Here is a 25,593-nt window from a genome sequence, read left to right on the forward strand (position 1 = left end):
GGTCCTGCAGTTTGGTTGTGTTTCCTTAGTAGAGATTTGTTAATAGTTGAATAAGGGTTATTGTTGGCTGGTGTGAATTTTTTGACCCAGTAGTCTTTCATTACAAAGATGTTGTTATTCATACATAAAGTGAGTAAATAGCTGGTAAAGTGTGCACAGAAACCCACAGAGACCCATGTTTTGTATACTCAGAACTTTGGCCAGTTTCAGGACTGGTCTTTGGCGCCAGCGTGGAGTGGCCTCCAGTGCCCCTGCAGTGTGTAGAGTATGAGGGTCCCACATTATCGTCCTCTAACCAAATGTTGTTTTTGTTTGTTTCTCAGGTGTTTGGAAAAGACAATGTGTGGTTCTGGGTTATCTTCACAGTGATCCACGTTATGGCCTCGCTGGCGCTCAGCACGCACATATACTATATGGGCCGCTTCAAGATAGGTAAGGAGAGCTGTCATTGGCTGGTATTCACCTGCAGACAGAGCAATGAAGAGCACAGATGGAGATGTAAGAAGACTTGGGCACTTTTGCATGAAATTGGTTGGGGTTCTAAGTATTGGGTGCCTTAAAAGGCCATTAAACAGTGACATCTCAAGGATTTTTGCCCTTTTCATGCTTTTTCAGTTCTGCATGATGGCAGATAATAGGGAATTATACATTACACTTTCAGACCAGCTGCACAAAAAACACAGCAGAAAGCTCAAGATGCCCGGTGTCCGCCAACCCAATAGATTTCAAAGAAAGCTTGAACAATCATTGCTAAATCCATTTGGTTTGCATTTGGATATAGAATTTATTTTGTCTTACACCACTATTTCCTGTGTACTTCAGTGTCGAAACAGCCATTGAAGGAAAGATGGTAACGATCACTTGATAGATATTTAGTGGAAAGTGCATAATATCAAAATAAGATGCATCCACAAAATGCCTGAAATTGTAGCTTGAATTCCGCATATGCGCATTCACAAATTTACAGCTTGCATCCTTTCTGCTGTACTGAGAGTCAAGGCAAAACCAAAGGGGATGATGGACGGAGTGTTGAACATTGCAAGCACTCACCCCCAGTCAACTGATCTGGGTTTAATCCATCATCATTCTTTAGCTCACTCCGCCACCCCATTACTGAGAGTCAAAGCACTGCTGCGGGGATTGTCACCATTCACTGGGTGACATCTGACAATGTTCTCCGTGATGCTCTGGGTCTGCCTGATCTGCTGATTAGAAGAAACACGCTGGGGTTAGAGGCAGGAGAAGGATAGAAAGGTGATGAGAAAGGCTTTGTGAGAGAGTTTGGAAAGAAAGGAATAGAGTGGTAGAAAGAGAGAGGTGGGGAGAGAAAGAGGTGAAGATATAGGTAAGACTTAAATTGTGGTGGAGATGTAGAGATAAAGGAAGAACTGTAGAGCGATGGAGCGTGGTGAGGTACAAAAAGGAGTGATGTTGAAAGAGAGGTTAGGTAAAAAGAGAGGGGAGTTAGAGCTCTAGACAGTGAGAAGTGGAGGAGCCCAGGTTGGAGAGGTGAGATTGTGACAGGAGTATAGAGAGAGGCAAAGTAAAGAACCAGTGTCGAGATGGAGGGAGGGAGGGGCAAAATAAGAATTGGAAAGATAAGGGAAGTGGAGATATGCAATAGTGAAGAAATCCGGAGGTAAATGAAGAGGTTAGGCAGTGAGAGGGAGGTGGCGTAAATAGAGATGAGATAGTGAGATGTGAGTGTGAGGTCAGAGAGATGGGTGAAGAAGATAGAAGAGGGGTTGAGAGAAAGGCAGTTGGTGATGGGTAGAGAGGGATGGTGAGATAGAGGGGTGAGGCAAAGAGCAAGATGAGGTTGACAGAGGGAGGGGAGATGGAAAAAGATGAGGTGCAAAAAAGAGGTGGTTGAGGTAGGACAAGAGGTGAATTTGGAGAGGGGGATGGGTAACGAGTTAAAGATACAGAGGTAGGCACAGAGAGTGGTAAAGAAAGAGGGCATCTGACGGTGAGGTACGGTGTTAAGAGGTGCATTTGAAAGAGGTCGGGAGAGATGATAGAGAATGGGGTTGGGTACACAGAGATATAGAGATCGGCAGATCGGATGATAGAGGGGAGCAAGGAGAGGTGAGTTGAAGCAGGTAGAGAGTTGTGAGTCAGAAACACTGGCGAGGCAGAGGCCGAGTTAGAAGGTGGGACAAAGAGGTAACAGAGGTAGTCGAAGATTGAGTTAGATAGAGAAGTGAGGTAGAGAAAAGGTCAGGGATTTAGTGATCAGTGAGGTAGGGAGAGATGGGGTACAAGATAGGTGAGATAAAGATGTGGAGAGACAAGTAAAGTAGAGAATGTGAATTCAAATACAAGAAGGAGAGGGCGGGGTGAGAAGCAGATTAAAGAGAAGTAAGGAGAGGTGAGGTGAGGTAAGGAGAGGTGAAATATGGAGAGGTGAGGTAAGGAGAGGTGAGGTTGGGTAGCTAGAGAAACAAGAGAGCAAGGGATGAGTAGAAAGGGAAAGAGAGGCGGATGGAAGTGTCGATGGTGGTGGTTTTCAGCGGCCTGCAGTAGGGTCATGCTGCAGACATGGACACAGGACAGATGCATTTACCCTTCTAGGGACACCGCAGGCGCCAGGCCCAGCACTTGGCATCGAGCAGTGGAAACAAACCTCCCTACAGGACAGAGGCGCGGCTCCTGGGCGAAGACTTCTGCAGTCAGGTTCATGGAGTGGACTTTCCGGGGCATGCGGGTGACTCTCTCCAGCTCTCAGACTTTTAGAGACACTCTGGGGCAGATTATCAAGAACGGCGATAAAAATTATCGCCGCTTTAGTGGTAGGAACCTGCCGCCAAAACTGTAATATTGGGCTTGATTATATGCCCTTGTGAATTCCCACAGCAGCCCAGGTTAACACCGTTCTTGATAATATTCCCCTCTGTTCCCTTTTATCCCTATGGGTCACCCCGCCTGTAAGCAAACACTGTGTTAAGAGACAGAGAGGGACAGAGGTGCACCCCGGCTTCTAGTGTTGTGCGCTTGCCAGTGATTGTTTGTCTGGAGTGGTCTGGACTTCCGGCAGCCATGTTGTCTCACAATCTGCCTTTCTTCTCTCCTCTGCTGCGTCTCAGATGTGTCCAATGCAGGTAAAACACCTTCTGATCACTCATCTCTTTCCAGGGGACGTTCCTTCTTTACAAAGGGGGATTGATACATAGAAGAGTAGTTAATGTTATAATGTGACCTTTACTCCATGTACATTTTCATCACAATTGACTTGTTTTCTGTTGCAGATTTTGGAATTTTCCGCAGGATTGCTGCGATACTCTACACGGACTGCATACAGCAGTGCAGTCGTCCCATGTATATGGTAGGTGACACCCCGGACATGGTATGCGACGCCCTGGACATGGTAGGGGACACCCTGGATATGGTAGAGGACACCCTGGATGTGGTAGGGGAAACCCCGGACATGGTAGGCGACGCCCTGGACATGGTAGGGGACACCCTGGATATGGTAGGGGAAACCCCGGACATGGTAGGGGACACCCTGGATATTGTAAGGTACACCCCGGACATGGTAGGCGACGTCCTGGACATGGTAGGCGACGCCCTGGACATGGTTGGGGACACCCTGGATATGGTAGGGGAAACCCCAGACATGGTAGGGGACACCCTGGATATTGTAAGGTACACCCCGGACATGGTAGGCGACGCCCTGGACATGGTAGGGGACACCCTGGATATGGTAGGGGAAACCCCGGACATGGTAGGGGACACCCTGGATATTGTAAGGTACACCCCGGACATGGTAGGCGACGCCCTGGACATGGTAGGGGACAACCTGGATATGGTAGGGGAAACCCCGGACATGGTAGGGGACACCCTGGATATTGTAAGGTACACCCCGGACATGGTAGGCGACGCCCTGGTCATGGTAGGCGACGCCCTGGACATGGTAGGGGACACCCTGGATATGGTAGGGGACACCCTGGACATGGTAGGCGAAGCCCTGGACATGGTAGTCGAAGCCCTGGACATGGTAGGGGACACCCTGGATATGGTAGGGGACACCCTGGATATGGTAGGGAACATCCCAGACATGGTAGGCGACGCCCTGGACATGGGAGGGGACACCCTGAATATGGTAGGGGACACCCTGGATATTGTAGGGTACACCCTGGATATGGTAGGGGACACCCCGGACATGGTAGGGGACACCCCGGATATAGTAGGGGACACCCTGGATATGGTAGGGGACACCCCGGATATAGTAGGGGACACCCTGGATATGGTAGGGGACACCCTGGATATGTTAGGGAACACCTTGGATGTGGCAGGTGACACCCCAGACATGGTAGAAGGCATCCTGCATATATGACAGGTGACAGATTGGAATGGAACGCATTGTTGAAAACACCAGTAAGAAACTATTATTCGTTTTATGCAATAATAAGTTAATGAGACACTTCCATGCACCAAACTTTACCTTGTATGGCTTCTTTACTGTAGCAATGCATAGTTTATTTGTCACTAAATATCAATACACTAAATCTTAACTTCCTCAACAGAGTACTTATGCCTTCAAATGAATTTCTTTGTCTTATTTCAAATAACACAAAAACAAAAACTATAAATGTTTTCCAGTCTGCCCCACTACCATTTGGACGTATAGGGCTCAAACCTTTTCAGTTCCTGTTTCAAACCCATGTTTCATCTGATAGAAGAGAGGTAATCGCTACATGGCCCTTTTTCTATACAATGTTGTCATGTTCTTATGAAGGTAAGGAAACATCAAGCCCAACCGAGAAAAAATGTGTTACATCTTGAAAAAGGCCCTACCCTGAATCCAATAGGTAGAATGAGGGACTGACATTTATTTGATAAGATTAAAAATTACACAGAAGCAAAAAAAAAAACGAGATCTCACTGCAAACACCGAAGCATCTCCAGCATGGATTTCATAACGTTCCACAATGATTGAGGAGAACCAGGTAGCTACCTGACAGTTGTCCAACTTTAGGTCTCCCAAAACCTCTGCACAGGATAGTATCATCCCCTCGACTGTTGCAGAACAGTGGATGGTAAGAAAACCTCACTCCAATGTTATGGAGTCTAACAGGTAGATTCATCAAGCTAAATTGCGCTTGCAAAGGGCCAGATTCTGAGAATCTGGCCCTTTGCGAGTGCAATTTTTGCATTTGGGATTCATCATCCCAAATGCAAAAATCGCTATTTGCGAAATCGCATATTTGCGAGGGATTGGATTTAAGGAATCTCTATTAGAGATTCCTTAAATGCAATTCATTAACCAATTTGAAATTGTGAATTCGCAATATTTGGTCGCTATATACCACGAAGTCTGACTTCGTGGTAAATTGCGAAAAAATAGAAAAAAGCACTTTAGTGCATTTTTCTCTGTTGCATGTTACACACACACATGTCCTTTGGACATGTGAGTGTGCAACATCTGTGTAAATTTGCATTTCAGGGGTGCTACAGGGTGTCCTTTGGACGCCCCTGGCACCCTTGAAATCGGTATCTTATTTGCGATTAGCTAATTGCCAATCGCAAATAAGGAATACTCCCCATTCATTCCTATGGGCCTTTAAGGCCCATAGGAATGAATGGGGAGTATTCCTTATTTGCAATTAGCAATTTGCTAATCGCAAATAAGGAATGTGTAGGAATCGCAATTTATTTTGCGATTCCTACATGAATCCCGTTTTGCGAGTCTGTAATAGCGATTCCTTATGAATCGCTATTAAAGACTCGCAAAACGGGTCTTTGATGAATCTACCTGATAGTCACCACCGGAGCCAGATTGAAGCCTGAAGCTCAACACGGACAAGACAGAGGTACTGATTTTTGGAAACAAAACCCATGGGAGGTAAACAACGTTTAACGCAAAACTTTTTCCCCACAGGGAATCACAATCCGATTGTTACAACGACCGTGTTTTAATTCCACATACTATCACTCCTCAAGTCGGACAACGACTTGTGGAGGGGGGGGAGGTGTTGGATTTAAAATCCAACACTTTCCCTACTGTCCGCACAGACTGAAGTTGGAATAGTGAATTACACTGTTCCAACATCTAGCGCCCCCCCTCCGCAAGTCGTTGTTATGACTTGCGGGGTAATGGTATGCAGAATCATAACGCGGTCCTTGTAACGACCGTGTTGTGATTCCCTGCGGGGGAAAAGACTGCGGGAAAACGACACACATTCCCCATGGGATGCCTCCTGGTGGCCCTCAGAACTCAGACCTGCTCCTACTCTCAATGACCACGCTAGGAACCAAGGCATCATTCTGGACAATAACCTAACTATGATGTCTCAGGTTAACTCCGTCTCCTCCTCCTACGTCTTCATCCTCTGCATACTTCGTATAATATTCAAATGACTACCTCAAAGCTCAAGACGCACCATCACCAGGCACTCATCTCCAGCCATCTGGAGCACGGCAACGATCTCCACGCAGGGGTTTTAACTCACCTCCTCGGACAATGACAGACCATACAGAACGCCACAACCAGACTCGTCCTGGATCGTTCTAGATGAACCCACATCAGCCCCTACCTCAGGGAACTCCACTGGCTCCCTGTACAGAAAAGCTGCCTGTTCAAGCTCCTGGCTCTTGCATAAAAGGCCCTACACATCTGCAGACCCGCCTGCTAGAATGGCCGCCTGAACTTCCATCAGCCCACCAGACACTGGCGCTCTGCATCCATTCCTTTCTCTAACCCTCACCCCCCTCCGCAGGTGACAAAGCAGATGCAGCGTTTGCTCCTTATCCTACCTTGCAGCAAAGACGTGGAATCTCTTCCAGAGATCCGAAAGTACTTGAAGACCTAGCTATTCAATCAACTCAACCCTGCCACATCTGGACACCCTCACAGGTGACAAGTAGTGCTCTACAAATCTATAGATTAATTGATTGAATGCTATAAGTAGAGACGGATGGTTCAAGACCTTTGAGAGCCAGTCCAAGAGGTACAAAAAGATTCTTCACCTTTTTGAACTTTGAAGTTCCGGAGAAATGAACCTCTTCCTTCCAATGCACGTCCAGATAGTGAAGGAATGGTTCTTCCGCAGAGCTAGAATTTGAGAAGAGGCAAGCAAAAGCAGACCCTAATTCAGGTTCGCATTTTGGTGTTTTTATCATAAAAATATCACCTTTTGGCCGCATCAATGCCATTGATATAATCTTAAAGAGGTCACTGCATTGTCCTACCTGTGAGCATTCACATCATCCAGGTTCTCCTTCTGGTGCAATTAGGTTTCAGAAGAGAGTCTTGTAATGCTTTACCTTTAGACTAGAGTGAAGTACTGTTTCAGATATAAGGGATTTGGTATTATGGTGACATTGAATTAGACCGCATGTCTCATAGGTCCAGTGCCCAGAATTACTTCTTGCGATTATCCGAGACTTGGGTCTTAGTTTTATTACTGATTGATGTTTCTGGTTCCAATCTTTTTCCTGGTGGTCAGATAGTTTATTCTCAAGGATTATCCATGGTTCTAAGCCTTCTGGCCATGGTCTGTTAGATGTTCCAGTGTCTTCATGTGGGTGTTGTCATAGGAGCATCTGACAGCAAGGTGCCTCCACAGGCTGCAGTGTCTTCAACTGCATGTTTGTTTGCATGCTTAGAATAGAGAAAATAAGTCTGATTTCCAGGCTTTGTGTGATCTTATAGACTGCACATCCCATCCAGACTCTCTCAACGCCTCAAGCTGCTGAAGCCAAGGAGCCTTCATGACCCAAGAGGAACTGAGGCATTTCACAAAGGTCGAATGAGGGGAAAAAACAAAAGGTTTCATTGAACCCATTCCATGACTGGCTGAAGGCATGTATCACTCTCTGTTAGAGCTGAGGAATTGTTATCACCAGCCCACAGAAAACACATCCAACACAGACTACAGTAGGTTCACACAGCAAATTTGGAATGACATTCAGTGCTGAAAATAGGCTCATGGTTGTAAGGCAGCCAGTACTGCTGCATCACTAAGACTATCTCGCGGCAAACCCTCAATCTTTGCAATCCTGGCCTCTCAACTTCCAAACCAACAGGCTGAGGTCACTCCACGTAAATGTTCAGTATTTGTAAAGCACGAACAATTACCAGAAGGTGTGTCGGGACGATTAAGTGAGCGATGTCCAGAGTCACATGGTGCTGGGCTGTTCTGCCGCCGGTGCCAAGGATGGAACCGTGAGCCTCTGGGTTCCGGAGTCAGTCACCCTGGCCGCTGCGCCACATCTCTTCCCTCTCTTTCTCAAGGTTTGAGGTGAGAGGTGAGAAGACCTGAGTGGACTGCAGAGCATCGAAGGATCATTCCTTACTCTAAGCAGGTGGATCCAAGAACACAATGAGGCCCTGAGGACTATCGCTGCTGCCGCAAGACTCACTTTGATGAGGACGGTGAAGATCAGTGGAAGTGGGGCAAAGCGAAAAAGTAGACCCCAGAACCCTACAAATATCAAATGCTTACAATCCCCTGTCCATACCAGGAGGCTGCAGACGTCTAGGATTAGTGGCAGGACAAAGAGCCTGATTGAAAGAAAGTGTCCATCCAGGCATCACAAACCACCCTAGCCGTGTCCTGGAATCTGTCTCTGAACTGGCAGAACTCGTGATGATGGGAAAACACTGGTCAGTTCATCTGCCTCATGGTTGTCCAGTCCTAAGCTCTGATGTTCACGCTACCAAGAACAACATGGTCTCTTCTGTACATATCAGCTTTCTCTGCACCAGGAATCTCAGGGTCCTGTAATCAGCACCCCTCTAGCAGTTAACATATATGTATTTGTTTCTGGGATGTTAGTGAGCATGAGAAGCAAGCACCACACCCCATGGTTGTTCACTGAAAACTTTAATGTTCTTGGAGGCCATCCACTGGGCTGCTCTGACACTGACCCAGTAGTCGCTGGCCAGCTCAGGGCGCTGACATTTGTTGTTGCCACCAAAGGAGCGGAAGGGTCCAGCTGGTACCTCTTCCATGGTCCAGGTACCAGCCACAAATACAGAACACCTGTTCTAGCTGGATGAACTTTTCAATCTAAATACCAAATACCAGTATTTGTAAAGCGCACAGCTACCTCCGAAGTGGTGTCCCTGCGCTGGGGGCCCTCGGGAAGATTAAGCAAGCTATTGCCCAGTCACATGGGCTGGGCTAACCTGCCACCGGCACCGGGCATCGAACCGTGAACCCTGTAGTCTGGAGTCAGGCACCCTGGCCACTGCGCCACACCTCTTCCACTGCGCCACACCTCTTCCACCTCTTCTATTTAGAAGCCAGGCTGTGTGCCCAAGACATGTCCTTCAGAAATGCAGCGGTTGCCATGTTTATATGGCTTCGGAGCCAAGACCTTACTGGTGCAGACGTGGGGCATCCAGCCTTCTCTGAATATTTAGGTGAGGTGGTAAGCTGACCCTACAGGTGTCTGCAAGGACCCAGCTGTGGTCTCCTGCCTCTGGCCCAGAGATATGTCATTTCTCTATAGAAAATCAATCTAGGTTTCTTGAGCTCTGTTCAAAGCTGTTATATGTGGCAGCTGTGATCAATCAATAAATCAATCATGGTTGGTAAAGTGCAACTACTCACCTGTGAGGGTCGCAAGGCGCTGGGGTGGGGGGCCCAGTTGAGTGCTGGGGTCAGATGTAGTAAGGCATGAGTGGCCTTCAGAGGAACATCGCCCAGGGACTTTTCCAGAAATGAGTCGGCCAGGCAGTCTGCAAACTAAACTCTTATCACATTGGTCAGTTATTCCTCACGTAAGGGTTTGCAGTCCCCGCAGCTACCCCAGCCACCACAGATATCCTGCAACGCCGCCACCTAGTGGGCCAACAGGAGAGACCACAGTTCAACATTTATCCTCCCTCGCCCGAGCACAGGATAGACTCAACATTCATGCCCAGAACAGCCATGCTTTAAATGCAGCAGACATCAATTAAAATAGTTGAATAGAATAAAGTGCGGTACTTTTCAGACTTTTGTTTGTTTGTACCTCTATGACTGAATTTCAGAATCATTTCATCAAAATGACTGAAGTAACGAAGATGAGGCCGCACATTCTTGGAGGCCTGTGTGCCACCTCAGAACGTGGCACTGCATGGCACTGCATGGCATTGCATGGCACTGCATGGCACTGCATGTCATTGCATGGCACTGCATGGCACTGCATGGCACTGCATGGCATTGCATGGCTCTGCATGGCACTGCATGCATTGCATGGCACTGCATGGCATTGCATGGCACTGCATGGCACTGCATGGCACTGCATGGCTCTGCATGGCACTGCATGCATTGCATGGCACTGCATGGCACTGCATGGCACTGCATGGCACTGCATGGCTTTGCATGGCACTGCATGGCACTGCATGGCATTGCATGGCATTGCATGGCATTGCATGGCATTGCATGGCACTGCATGGCATTGCATGGCACTGCATGGCACTGCATGGCATTGCATGGCTTTGCATGCATTGCATGGCACTGCATGGCATTGCATGGCTTTGCATGGCACTGCATGGCTTTGCATGGCATCGCATGGCATTGCATGGCATTGCATGGCATTTGACAATGATGGCATCAACGGAAGTGGTCTATTACAGATCTGGCCCACACTCAGAAGCACGTGTGTGCCACTCCCAGGGGTACTGGACACTCAGGCATTAGATCTTCTGAAAATTAGTTCTTACCAGCATTGGGACGCTGGGCAATCGTGCCAAGTTGCTACATGACACTCATGCGCAGTGCTTAATTTGTAAAAATAATAACTTCCAGGGCTGTCATCAGGAGGCCCATGGAGCTAGCACAATCCATTGCCCCTGCCATGCTGACAATGACAGTAGCAACACAACTACTAACCCTCACACTCCTACAAGTGTGACAATTCCGACTATTCTAGACCCGCAAAGCTATAAGAATCGCTTGGGCGACGTGTAAGTCATATTTAATGAATATAGAACTAATAATTGACTGTTGTTGTAGTCACCTCTAAATCAGCCAGACTGTGCCACCTTGTTGGCATGCTGCCACAAGCACAGGTGTTGACAATTAAGTGCTGGTGCTCAGCACCGGAAACTACCTGCTCAAATTAAGCACTGCCCATGCGGCTTGTTTTGGACTATCTGATTGGTGTTATGAGATGTTCCAGCTGCAGAAGACAGCTGTGTCTCTGAAGGTCCTGGCAGTCTCACCTGAGGTCACTGACTCTGCTGTACCACAGCTGGCCTGTCACAGGCGCTGTTCTGGGAGCTCTTGAATTCCCCCAAGGCCAGTCCACCTTTGGCTGGACTGTTGTGATCCGCTCACTAGTATGCAGTCCAGCAGGGGCCACATATTTTACAGTGCCTCTTGGCCAGCTGTATCAATCTAAGTGCAGAGAATATAACAACAAGCACTGGCAATGCTTATAGTCTAGCCTACATTTTAAGTCTGGACTAAAATATTTTTTAAAACATCTGTAGTGAAAAATAAAAATGTTTGGTTTCTCTTTATGATGCATCTGTGAGAGAAAGAAGTTAAATGTGCTGGTTGAGAATCCTTTGGAGATGTAAAATAGTCCCTCGTGCACGGCAATGTAAACGCCAAAGAAGGTGGAATGACACACCAAACAGCCAGTAGCATGAAGTAGGGGAGTAATACTGCTCTGTGCAGAGCTGAAGCCCAGAAGAAGGGTCTAAGGCAATACTTTTGAATAAACACAGATCCCCTTCTGATCCCTGCACCCCTCTGTTCTGCACATAGGTGAAGGACTGGGTTTTTCTAAGACCCAGCGGTGCCAGGGGACAACACCTGAAACCTTCGTGGGTAACCTGTTCCGGTGTACAAATGACAGAGACACGGGACACTTCCTTCGGCGTCAAAGATTCGAGGTTTATTACTGCAGGGAACACAGAAATTACGAGAAGTACATCACATGTAGGTTCGCGGAGCCTGATTCAAATTGCTACTGTGGGTCGCTCCTTTTATACACATTTCTCCCATAGATTAACATGATACACAAAGGTTTACAACTTGGTTCCCATTATAAACGTCAGAAGGGGTTGCTTTCATGTATTCAGGGCCCGGAACATAAGTACGGAAACATTTGGTGGTTCCCAACTGTAAAAACCCATCTTCCGACCATTAGTACATTCCAATTGGCAGTAAACAGATCGAAGAAGGAACAGAAACAGGTGCAGAGGAAGGCAGAAACAGTGGGGAGATCGGAAAGGGTGTAAAAGGGGTGGTGTCGGGAAACACGAGTTGCAAGCATCAAAGAGACGTGCCTAATGAGATGCACGGCTGAGACAATAGACCGGCACGGCAAGATGAGCCTCGAGCGGGGCCATCTGCCTTACAGTATCATCCCCCTCATCATAAAGACACTTTCAAAGGAAACGTGTCTTCCGCAAGAGTCTTGGGAATCCCAGGGTCGCGAAGCGGACAGCGTCCGTTCGCTGGCTACTTGAGGGCAAGAAACAAAATGGATGCTGTATCTAAGATGGAACCCGTGGGTACAGATATAGAAACCCACGAAACAGACGAACGGTTTAGGTTAGCACAGCGAAACTGCGTACACCCACTAAACTCATCATTTGCGGTTCATAGATACCAGACTCAACCATATTCGTGCGAGTCAAAAACACCACTTACGATCGTCACGGAACCTCATAGGGATCACCTATACAGGCCTGCTCTAACTGTACTGTGCAACTTCTGATCACAGGAGCCGTAACCTCCGACTTGAAGTAATGCATGGTTCTTCCTCTTCGGAAAAATTAACAATCTTCGGCCCATTCAATGCCACCAACGACTGCCTGACATCACTCCTGCCTCTGCCGTCCAAACTGGTGGAGAAAAGAGTGCGCAAACACTGTACCTACTTAGGGGCATATTTACAAGCCCATTGCTCGTTTTAATGCTTCAGTTGCATCACGTTTTCGTAAACATGCGTCCCATTTACAACGTGATGCATCTAGGGAGATGGTCACGTTGTAAAGCCCTGTGTCACATTATGCCTGCGTCAGGTATAATGTATGTTGGGCGTTCCAACGCAAAAAAAACCTTGTAGAAGTGAAACCTTGTAGCTTTCACTGTGCCACTTCTAGGATGCAACTGCGTCAAATCCTTACGCCTGCTTGAAGCAGGCGTAAGGAGTGACGCAGCACAATGAGGATAGGCCTCCCCCTGCATTGCTGGAGTTGCGTTGTGCTTGTGAATCTCTGACGCATCTCTCAATCCTTGCGCCGTGGTGCGCCATACTGTAAATACGTCGAATCCATAGTGGTGCAAGGGTTACTCAAAGTGGTGCAATGAAAGTGATGCATCTTCACAGATGCGTCACTTTCTTGTAAATCTGCCCCAAGGAGTCCAGCTCTATATTGGGCGTTCACCACTGAGGCTTTCGAACCTCGTACAGCGCAGAATCCCCCGCTCGCGTCATCCTGGATCAGGGCAGATCAGTACCTAGGACCCTGCTGGATCTCTCTGCTGCCTTTGTTATTGTCCCCATCCAATACTGCTAAAGAGGTTCATTGGCCCTAGTATTGGCCCTGGGCCTTGCATTGGTTTGCTTCCTTTCTTTCTGCAAGCTCTCTTCTTGTCTTCTTTTCATTCCCTGAATCGAACCCTCTGTGTGGGGTTCCAAAGGGACCCCACACACTGGGTTAGATTCTGGAGAATCTAATTTAGTGTTTATGTCATGGAGCTCTGTGAATCTTCTGGACTGGAGATATTCCCGTCTGCGGATGAGCAGGCCTGCCAAGTATCACTCATCAGGTGTGACACTCACGCATTTCAGTGTACACAGATCAGAGTGTCTATTTCTGATGATCTAGAGGGGGTTCAAGCCGGTTTGCAGTCCTGCATTCCCAGCATGGTACAATGGTTGCAGGCCAACTGGTTGAAACTAAGAGGTCCAAAAAGAAAAATTCTTATGTTTGGTAAACTTTCCTCCAGCAGGAACACAGCCTCTCTGAACTCTGCTTCTGACACATCTGCAAAACCCCTGGGCATAATTTTTATTACAACCTCACTGTAGCCAAGCACAGAAACTTAGGGCGAGCTGTTTGTACACTTTGAGAATATTTAGGAAATTCTTCCACCGTCTCCTGTTTCCACTGTGAGAATCAGTCAGTCGTGGTGTAGTCATTTCCGTCTTAATTACTGTAATCTCGACATCCCAGACTTCCTGACTCTGGCTTCCGGTGACTCAAAACATGGCCGCGGATCTGACACTTGTCATCACCTTCAAGGGCCTCAGTGGCGTCCAATCAGGAAGCGCTCCCTGTTCAAACACTTCTTTTATCGCACCAAAGGCGCTTTATCACACCGCTCCTACTTACTCAATAAACTGACATCTTACATCCTAGACGGGCTTCGTGTTCGGCTAACCCTGTGGCACCTCCATGCCTCCGTCAAGACCAATAGGTTGAGTGGCCTTTCCTTTTCCTATAAAACTGGAATATGCCCCTCCCACGGCGCCATCTGTACAGTCCCTGATTTTCATGTCTTTTAAGGTATTGAAAAGCTGTCTTTTCAGCATCCTTAAACCTTTTTACTCTCCTAACTATTCTGCATTCCTTCAGTTCCAGGGCACCCGTGGAGGGCATTCGCCCACAATATAGAAATATGAAATAAATCAAATAAAAACCCACTCTGAGTGTGTGTATTCAAAAGAACTGGTCACATTACAGTCGCAGACAACCCCGCAGTCAAACAACCCATGAAAAGGCAGGGGCTGGTACAAGAATGACTTTCCTTGTCTTATTACCTTTCCACGTCCAGGTGACAAGAAACTCCGCCCTGGGAGCGCCCCCGTGTGGCAGGAAGGTGCGTAACACGCATTGCAGTGTCTTCGACCACAGGGGGAGGTCTGCATTCTGAGCGGTCCAAAGACATGGCACTCCTGGGCTCTCTGTGCCCTGATCAATAAGGGACAGGTCGAGCCTGCCACGTGATGTACTCCTGCCACCTGATGTACTCATGCCCCAGGTGCATTCCTGCCACGTCATGTACTCCTGCCACAGGAAATACGCCTGCCACGTGATGTCCTGCTGCCTGTGTCTCTGTGTGCTCATCTTAGAAGTTTTCTGTTTCCTCTGTTAGAACAATCATCAAAAGAGCCGTCTGAAGGGAGCTCCTTCACAACAGTGAGGTGTGTTCAGAGCATGTTTTACGTCCCCACTTCGTACACCTCCAGGATTGTGCCCATCACTGCTTCTATGTTCATAACCAAGTCCTGTCTGTCTCTGATTTATATGCGGTCAGGTCAGGGGACGGCATTAGAGCGCTCCATGCAATACAGGAATGTGAATCCGCATACATTCGCTTAAAACGTCCTCTTTGGGCCTTTGCAGTACCTTTGTGGCGCCACTAGATGGTGCACTAAGGTAAAACTGTTATATATCCCCTCTTGGAAGTGCTCACCCTGATGGTCAGCTGTGGGGAATGATAAATATGCTTTTTTAGTCTCTCTGTTTCATTGTGGACCCTGTGTTTCTTTGACTGGACGCTCGACCTAGCTCTAACCAATCAGACCGCGATGGAATGTGTTGTCCAGACTTGGTTGTGTCGCTGTGAAGTTGTTGCCCTGGTGTGATCCCATTGTACTCATTTTAACTTGATTATGGCGGCTGGCCCCCATTTCCAGACATGTTCACACAGATGGGTCTGTGTCCAGGGTCTCCTGCTCCTTCTCAGTACATTAAACACAGACACTAGAGTCTGGCGGTGCTGACGCCATTTTGTTTTGTCTCCCCAGGATCGGATGGTGCTGCTCATCGTTGGGAACCTCGTGAACTGGTCCTTGTAAGTATCACTTCAGGTCAGAGGGGTTTCTGTCCAGTGCTCCCCTGATCCCTATGCGCATTAATGGCTCCGGGGCTTTGACATACTGCAGATTTAAGTGAATAATCCATTCATGTTTTGCCTTCAGTGCTTAATTTGAGGCGGTGGTTTCCAGTGCTCGGCACCAGAACTTAATTGTCAACACCGGCACTTATGACAGTCTGCGCTGTTTATCTAAATGAGAGATTAACACACCAACAATTATTTATTATTTCATTTAATATTAAAAATGACTACCATCTGCTTCCCAAGCCATTATTGTAGCATTGAGGTCTGGATAGTCTAACATGTCATACTTGTAGGGTGTGTTGATTAGTAGTTGCGTTGATTCTGTCACTGGTGGCAGTGAGTAGTGCAAGCTCTAGTGGCAAGTTAAGCATTGTTTGCGTGGTGTTCAGAGTGGAGATTTCGCCTTCTTCCAGTCGCTGAAGCCTATGAGTAAGATACTACCAATCTGCGACCTTGTAATCCCAAGGGGGCCAATAACTACCATTATCTGCCCCATCAGGATTACCCTGGTACTAGGGATGAGGCCCTGCATGTTGTGTGACCTCGTTGTTTCTCAGAGTCTGCTCTCAGCACTGACTGATAGGGGTATCAGGGGGTCTCCTCTGCTAAGGCGGAGGAGCGTCGCCCCACTGAGCAGGTCAAAACGGAAAGAATAAAATGCTAAAAACTCATGGTTATTATCTTTTCAATTTCCCGTTGTTGCTCAGCTGGGTAGGCGAAGGACGGGGCTGGGCTCTCACTGAGAAGCTGGAGGAGGATTGTTTCGCACTCTCTTAAGTGCGCATGATGGTTTGGACGGTTGTCTTGGGCTGGCGAAACCGCCATGCGCACTTTTCATGTTCTCCACCCAGCTGCATTACAGCCTGCATGGAGAACATGCCCAGGCTCCCTGTCCCTGTCTGAGCGCTGGACCACGACTGTATTGCAGCGTTGTGATTGGCTTAGAGGAGCCTGGAAGCCTGGGTTCTTCCTTTTTCTGCTTCCTGCCCTGAAGTCCTGGAAGTGGCCGAAGAGAACCGAGAGGCGGTTGCAGTACACAGGTGAATGATTGTTAAAAAAAAATAATTCACCCCCGCGAGATTCGCGAAGCAAAGAATGGTACTCGAAAAACCATTGTCAAACCACACAAAGAAATAAAAAGTGTCGCCCTGATTATCCGCAGTTGTTTGAATTCAATAGCCCTGTGGCTGATGTTGTTCCCCAGAGGGTTTGTGGGGGCACTGGTCTGGGCACTTGCCATGAGTGCAGGCCCTTTGCGTTGTGCAGCTGGTCTAGAGGGCGCTGTGCTCAATGCCTATGATCTTGTGCACCCAGATTCTCTGGGCCTAGATTTGCTTAGATGACCCTTACCTAGAATGCTGAGTGCAGCTGGGTCAGCGGTGTAAAGGGCTGCCTATAGAGCATGTCCGAAAGCCCCACCCTGTGCCCAGGGTGCCTGGCTGCAAGCCTTGTGCAGCGGTTTCAGAGGGCACCGCGGACAGGCGCAGTGCAGGGCTGGAGCTGTGCCCTTCACCAAGAGCCCACTAAGCAGAGGGATACGGAAGCACAGAGCCTGCGTAGAGGCCATGGTTGTCGGTCATACCATAGCCAACTGTGCAGGGCTGAAGGCCCTCTGCGATGGTTTCATGCTTTGCCAAGTTCTCACACCATATGTCAAGAAGACCAGGGCATGGGCGGTTTGTGGGTGGGTGCTCGACAATAAGTGGTAAACGTCAGAGATGGAGATTGCAGACTAACATATAGTTGATCCAATCTATAAATAACCCCCGGTTTCTTTGTCGTCATTGGTTCTACTGCCATGGATGTGACATGGGTGAACACAGGTCGCTTTCCCTGACTGTCTTTCTCCTCCATTTCAGCGCCATCTTCGGTCTGGTCTACCGTCCCAGAGACTTCGCCTCTTACATGCTGGGCATCTTCATCTGTAACCTGCTTCTCTACCTGGCCTTCTACATCATCATGAAGGTACTTGCTGAGGCTGACATCAGTCTCTTGGTCATATGTGTCTTGTTCATACGTCTCCGCATACAACTGGCGCCACTACAGGAATATTGCTAGTGAGTCGCTTCATGCGGCAGAGTTTTTTTTTTTTTTTTAGTTTCAAAAATCTTTATTAAAGACATGGAATCTTGAACATGGCATGATGCCTACAACCTCTCACAGGCCGGCAGCGTAAGAATCAAATTCAAAAAAAGAATTACTGTCATCATAAAAAGTGCATACCAAGCCGCCATTTATGGTGGCTGGCTTAGAGGGGCCATCATGTCCTATCCCTATGTCTTAATAACCCTCTGTCCACAAGTCCAGCATGCCAGCAGTGCCTGTCCTGCCCAGCTTCCCATCTCACTGTACTCTGACCTCACCCGAAGCACCTTCCCCATTGCATCACAGCTGCATTATCTGCACAATTGGCTAGATCAAGCAGCATGTGGAAGCTGATACGTTTCCGGCTGGTTCCAGGTTACCAGCTCAGAGCGCTTCCCATGCGGACATTGGAGCCAGATCCTCTCAAATGCAGTTCCTTAAAACAAAAGCATTCAGTGACTTCTTCCCAAGCCAATTGGAATTTTGACCACAACACATTGCATCTGCTCGTTCAAAACAATCGAATAGGCAGACGTGACGTGTTGCAATCGAAAATCCCATAGACTTATGAAGAAGCGGGTAGGCTCATTCGATCCGCGGGGGAAAAGGAAAAGTGATGGGCCCGATTCACAGAATGAACTTAAGACTCAATCCTAAACTTACTACTCTTTTGGCATTCACAGAATGAACTTACTACTTTTGGTATTCACAGAATGAACCTACTACTTTTGGCATTCACAGAATGAACTTACTACTTTTGGTATTCACAGAATGCACTTACTACTTTTGGCATTCACAGAAGTTAGGATTTTGTCTTGAGTTTGTCTTAAGACCAACTTAAGACAAACTTAAGACAAACTTAAAACAGATTTAAGACAGACTTAAGACAAAATCCTAACTTAAGTCTGTCTTAAGTTTGTCTTAAGACAAACTTAAGACAAAATCCTAACTTCTGTGAATACCAAAGTAGTAAGTTCATTCTGTGAATACCAAAATAGTAGTAAGTTTAGGATTGAGTCTTAAGTTCATTCTGTGACTCGGGCCCAGAGTCACTGAATGAGACCTCCATAAAAGCAGGGGCCTGGTCAGAGGGAGTTTTGGTCTGAAGGAGACCCACCATATTTAACCTGTGGGTTGAAACCTGGACACTAACGTGAGGATCATCTGTAATAATGTTGTTTTCTGGTACAGTATTTATGCTGGACCAATAAGTTTGAATCATGGATATCTATATATTATATATGTATCATATTTTAATTGTTGCACCACTGCACTTAAGAGCACTGCGCCGCCTGCACTTTATTGATATTTTGTCTGGCACTCTTATAAGCAACAATAAAATTGTGATTTTGTTTATGATCAAACATTGACATGTACTCTTACGTCATGAGGAGACTTGAGTGAGTCCCACAGACCCATAGGCTCTTTGGGCCTCATTTATGAGGTTTTGCCGTAGGGCAGCGCCGCAGGCCTTCCTGCTGCGCTTCCCTACGGCAAAAGAAAAGGGCAGAAATGCGCTGTGTCTATAAGATACGGCGCATTCCTGCCCTTTTCCCCCTCCGCCAGCGCACAATGGGCTGCGTGCACCAGCGCAGGCACCTTTGCACCATGGTGCAAGGGTGCCTGCGTTGCGGGGAAGAATATTTTTGTACAGGAAGGGAAACATTTCTGTACAAAAATAATCACAAGAGGCTTTTCCTCTTTCCATGTGTGCTGCAGAATGCAGCACACATAGAAAAAGGAAAAACGAGGAGAAATAAAGACATTTCTCCTCGTTGCGCCTTCCTTACGCCTCCCGTGGGGAGGCGTAAGCTTTTGGCACTGCCTCAGATTTACGATTTCTCGTAAATCTGTGGCAGTGTCAAAAGGCCATGGATGTTGCTGGGAACGCCCCCATCAACACCCACTGCACGCCCCTTTAACGCAGAACACTGCGTTAAAGGGACTGATATTTATCAGGCAGCAGTACGCCACAAAAAGTGGCGTACTGCTGCCTGATAAATACCACGCAGGCTTCTGCGCCACGGAACGTCACAAAAAGTGACGTTCCGATGGCGCAAGGGGCCTCATAAATGAGGCTCTTTGTTTCAGAATCCTTGCTCAGCTGCAGGACCACGAGATCACATCATAGTAAGGCGGTGAGGGGGATATTTGTAGGCCGGGAAGGCTGTTCCATAAAATGGCCACCTTTACAGACCACGACTAATCGCCCATCCTAGAGCGACGAAACCGGGGAGTGAACAGCAGGCGAAAAGAAGCAGAGCGAAGCAAGCGGCCAGGGTTGTAAAAGGCCACGCGCTTCTTAATATACAATGGTCCAGAATCATGCAGGGCTTTATGGGCCATGGTCAAGACCTTAAATTGAACCCGCTGAGCCACAGGTAGCCATTGTAGGTCACGTAAAAGTAGCTTCACACTAGATCATTTAGAGATGTTAAATAGAAGTCTGGCTGCTGCATTTTGAATTATTGAAGTTAATTCGTCAGGTAGCCAGGGATGCCACTGAATAAAGCATTATCTTAATTGAGCCTAGAAAGGATAAGTGCTTGGGCCACCATTTCCTTTGCTGATTGCGGTAGCAAGGGAAAATTTTTTCTCAAAGTCTTGAGTGTGCCGAAACAGGTACCGGAGAGTTTTTTGATATTTTCGGAGAACCGGAGATCTTCCCCGAACTATACCCCTAAGTTCTTAGCCGGGCTGCCCTCCTATCGTGGGCATGGAAAGTCCAGCGGCCACAAGGCTTCTCTAAAGAGCGGATGAAATTTGCCATACAATATCTCCGATTTTTCTTCGTTGCAGTTGAGTTGAGTGTGGGCCAGCCAAGTGAACATGGCTGATAAGCACCTCTGTGCAACCCCTGTACACAATTCAGATCCTTTCCAAGTAAATAAAAGCTGTGCGTCATCAGCATATTCCATGATTTTAGCACCCAGACCCTCAGCCAGGGTAATCAAAGGAGTCAAGTAGATATTAAAAAGAAGAGAGCTCAGAGTAGAGCCCTGCGGGACTCCTGTTGATAGCTTCCTGGCAGAGGACGAAAAGGGGGGCATCCAGACCTGTTGGGTGCGCTCATCCAAGAAGGATTTTAACCAGGCCCACACAGCACCGGAGATGCCGATGGCAGAGAGCTGAGCGAGAAGGAGCCGGTGAGGCACCGCGTCGAAGGCGGCAGAGAGGTCCAATAAAATCAGGCCCCCGTCCAGGCACTCCCTAATCGCCTCAGCCGTTTCAAACAGTGAGGTCTCCGTGCTGTAGGATGTTCTAAATCCAGACTGGGCTGGGTGGAGCACCCCAGATGTTTCCACAAAGGTTCAAGTTGACTGAAGACCACCTTTTCCCACACTTTGGCCAGTGCAGGCAACAAAGAGATGGTACGATAATTGGAGGGCAGCAAGGGGTCAGCAGTGGATTTTTTAAGAAGCGGGAGAAGTTTGGCCTGTTTCCATTGAGCAGGTACCATAGCAGAATGGAGTGAACGATTGATGATAATAGTGACTTCCGAATAAACGCTCTCTGCTACCCCTGCTAAAGCTCTAGCTGGACATCGGTCCGTGGGAGAACCCGACTTTAGGGATCTGAGGATAGCAAGAATCCAGGTAGACTGGTGAATGCAAGTGATCCTGAGCTGTTGATAAGTAAAGGGACCAGTGAATCCTGCTCACAGAGGGAGAACCAAGAATCGGCAGAAAACACCATTGATGCCCCTTCAGAACCAAAAACGGGGTTCAGAACTCCAAAGCGCCGGTGAGAAAGGGAAGGAACTGAAGTTCAGGCGTCCACTTATAAATTCTGTGTCTAGGACGCAATTCTCCAAGGAAGGTGCACTGTAGTGCTGAACATCTTCCTGAATCGAAGGTTGGCCATCCTGTTGACTATAAGCACCCTTCTGATCTGCAGTCTCATTGTGAAGAGTAGCAACTGGAATCAGTCTTAAGTCTATATATACAAAATTATAATTGTTTCATACTAATGTAATTAAACCTGGGATCTTGCAACCACTGCTAGTGTGTGGTGGTGGACTCTAGCTCCCCTCTTTAGGGACCGGGACATATTTTTCATGTTATGTTATGTTATGTTAAAATTGCTTGTATAGCGCAATGTTCACCGGGTTGGTTTCTTGGCGCTTAGGACATGAGAGAGCTGAGCTAATCCTATAGATTGTAGAAGTTAGTTGTAAGCTTTGATAAAAAGCCAAGTCTTCAGTTGTTTCCTAAACTGGAGATAGGCATCCATATTGCGTATAGACGGTGGAATGGAATTCCAGAAATGAGGAGCCAACGTTGAAAACCTGAGTCCCCCGTGTTTAATACGCTTAAAACTGGGGGTGATCAAAAGATTATGACTAGACGATCGAAGAGTGCAGGAGGAAATATATTTCTGAATCCTTTCATCAATGAGTTTCGGGCCTTTATTGGACAGTGCATTGTATACTATACATCCCAATTTAAAGGCACTGCGCTGGACCACAGGGAGCCAATGCAGTTGTTTCAGCAAGGGCTTCAAGTGCTGACGAGTAGGGAGTTGGAAAATTAATCTGGCGGCGTGGTTCTGAATTAATTGCAGGCGTTGTACTTGATACGCCGGGATGCCAACATAGAGAGCGTTGGCGTAATCCAAACGTGAGATAATAATCACCAGGACAACCAACGTAAGAGCTTCCGCTGATAGTAATCTTTTTGATTTTACGTAAAAGGAAGAAGCTGACCGAGACCACCGAGTTAATCTGGGGTTTCATTGATAGGTCACTGCTTATCATGATCCCTAGACTTTTTACTGAAGAAGCTGGCAAAGGGGGGAGCCCAGAGATGAGGACCAAAAATTTGGATTCCAAGGATTTAGAGAACCTCCCGTCAGAACTAGCTCCGTTTTATCGGGGTTTAGCTTTAGTTGATTTGCGTTCATCCAGTTGCTGATAAACGTCATGACCGATTGAAGATTCAACTCAGACATTCTAGTAGATTGAATATTAAATATTAATTGCAGATCTTCTGCATAGTTAAACTTCGAGACTTCCATTTCTTTCAGGGCAAGAATCAGGGGCAGCATGTACAAATTGAATAGAAGGGGGGATAGAGAGGACCCCTGTGGAACTCCGCATTGTAATTTCCCTTTTTTTGAGCTGAAATTTCCTAGCCGGACCAATTGGTATCTATCCTTAAGAAAGGAGTGAATCCATCCCAGGGCTGAGCCCTGGATGCCTGCGCTTCGGACACGGTCGACCAAAATATTATGGTTGACCGTGTCAAAAGCAGCAGACAAGTCCAGGAAAATCAGAGCCTGTGGGACATCATGGGCGGCTCCCCTTCTCAATTCATCTATAACTGTTAGGATGACAGCTTCTGTTGAGTGAGCTGGCCTAAAACCCGCCTGGTGAGGATCAAGGAAAAATGACTTCTCTACAAAGGAGCTGATGCAGGAAGCCACATGTGCCTCCAAGATCTTACTTAGGTATGGCAGGAGGGATATGGGGCAGTAATTGCTCAATATCTGTGGATCAGCCCCAGGTTTCTTCAGGATGGCTAGAATTTCCGCACTCTTGAAGGAGTCGGGGACCGTACTACTTCTAAGAGATGTGTTGAGAAGAGCTATATGTGGATTCATGATAAGACTTTGACCCACACCAAGAGAGTGAAAGACAGAGAAAGAAGTAGGAAGCGAAAGATAGACCAACAATGGCAAAGGACTAAGCGGGGATGAAAAAGGACCCGCATGCGTGAGATGAAGAGACAGGAAGTGCACAGTGGTGGAAGAATAAGGCATGAAGGGGAATCAGGACTAGACAGCTTTGGTAATCGGCAACCCTGGCATGCGGCAGCTCTGGCGGCAGACTCCTAGGAAAATCCCCACGCTCCTGTGTTCATTTATGCATGTGTTTCCAAGTTAAGCGTAGCTCCAAACCGCAACAGTCCCCTCAAGTATGCACGTGATTCGCTACAACTACCTAGGCAGATTATCATCATCATCTTCATCAAAGGACTTTATTTCAATCAATTCAGATCATAAAAGGTGATTATCTTCTAATGGTAATCCAAATAATGCTTACAGGTAAAAGACTTTTGAATCATCTGCTAGCTATAACTTCCATCCTTCTCTGTTAGGTATTTTCGAACAAGGAACTGTCTAATGTTATCATGCCTGGAGACATCCCCGGAACCACCGGTAAAAGGAATCTTTCTCGGCCATAAAGAAGTGTCCAAGCCTTTCAGGATAACAAACATGGGGGCATATTAGCAAGAACCTCCTTAAAATGATCGCTGTTTTAGCGGCAGGAAACTGCAGCTAAAACGGGAATAATGGGTTTGTTAATATGCAGCATTGAATTCCAATATAAGCCCAGGTTAGATGTCCTGCACACCTAACCTGGGCTTCTATTGGAATTCTATAATGCATATTAGCAAGCCCATTATCGCCGTTTTAGCTGCAGTTTCCTGCCACTAAAACGGTGATACTTTTAACGAGGTTCTTGCTAATATGCTCCTTAGCGATCAAGCGATAAACACAGACCCAATCTTCAGGCTGCTAAGAGTGACCTTCTGGGCTATAACCTGTTCAGTTAAAGGAATATACCAGCTCACCATTCAAGTACCTAGGTCACATATTGGGGTTCTCCCTATGAACACCCTGGGTCTTAAGGTTACACTATGTTTCAGACAGACGAATGTTGGATGCCTTCACGAATTTGTGGGAACTCGTAAATGTATACCAGTGAGAGTAGTACTGTTCTTAACCGTAAAGGTTACCATAAAAAAGAGGAGTAACTTTTTAAAACCGCTGGAAGACTAATGGGCATATTAACAAGGAACAGGGAAAATTAACGCTAAGGGCGCTTAGCGTTAATTTTTTTAACGCCCGCTATCGCTGGATAATATCGCCTGGTTATCGCGTTATTAACAACGCTAACCGCCTAGGCAATAAAAAATCTGGCAATAGCGGCATTTTGGGAGGTTATCGCTGGTAAGGCAACGTTAAAACTACAAGGATAGGGATATCCTTGTTGATAGCCCATGGTGGATTTAGCCAAGTAATCCACCTCCCATTAGCACCCTGTTGTTGATAGGGCGATATTTTTATCTCTGCTTCTTTGGCTTTTAAAGCCAAAAAAGCAGAGATAAAGCACTTGGGCCCGATTCACAGAATGAACTTAAGACTCAATCCTAAACGTACTACTATTTTGGTATTCACAGAATGCACTTACTACTTTTGGCATTCACAGAATGAACTAATTACTTTTGGTATTCACAGAAGTTAGGATTTTGTCTTAAGTTTGTCTTAGACACACTTAAGACAAACTTAAGACAGACTTAAGACAAACTTAGGTTAGGATTTTGTCTTAAGTCTGTCTTAAGACCAACTTAAGACAGAATTAAGACAAGCTTAAGACAGACTTAAGCAGACTCAAATTAGGATTTTGTCTTAATTTGTCTTAAGACAAACTTAAGACAAAATCCTAACTTCTGTGAATACCAAAAGTAGTACGTTTATTCTGTGAACGCCTAAAGTAGTAAGTGCATTCTGTGAATTCCAAAATAGTAGTAAGTTTAGGATTGAGTCTTAAGTTCATTATGTGAATCGGGCCCTTAGTTAATATGCCCCTGAATTTCTTCCTACAGAGCCATTATGATAAACTGGAATAGTTACCTTAAGCATCTATATACTTATAGGTGTCCTTAATTGCGTACGAATGTTTAAATTGTTACTCCTCAGT

At 46.8% G+C, this 25,593-nt stretch overlaps 1 protein-coding gene across 1 annotated transcript in view; it reads left to right on the forward strand.

The window, feature by feature from the left end:
- The window catches only part of SIDT1 (SID1 transmembrane family member 1), a 440,759-nt gene that overhangs the window by 390,522 nt on the left and 24,644 nt on the right, over positions 1–25,593 (forward strand). The window contains exons 19-22 of the mRNA XM_086935576.1: positions 324–432; positions 3,249–3,325; positions 15,709–15,755; positions 17,663–17,768. Of these exons, the coding sequence (XP_086791702.1) occupies positions 324–432; positions 3,249–3,325; positions 15,709–15,755; positions 17,663–17,768 (339 nt within the window). The remainder of the gene's footprint in view (positions 1–323; positions 433–3,248; positions 3,326–15,708; positions 15,756–17,662; positions 17,769–25,593) is intronic.

Source organism: Lissotriton vulgaris, chromosome 8 (assembly GCF_964263255.1).
Source record: "Lissotriton vulgaris chromosome 8, aLisVul1.2, whole genome shotgun sequence".
NCBI classification, from domain to species: Eukaryota; Metazoa; Chordata; class Amphibia; order Caudata; family Salamandridae; genus Lissotriton; species Lissotriton vulgaris.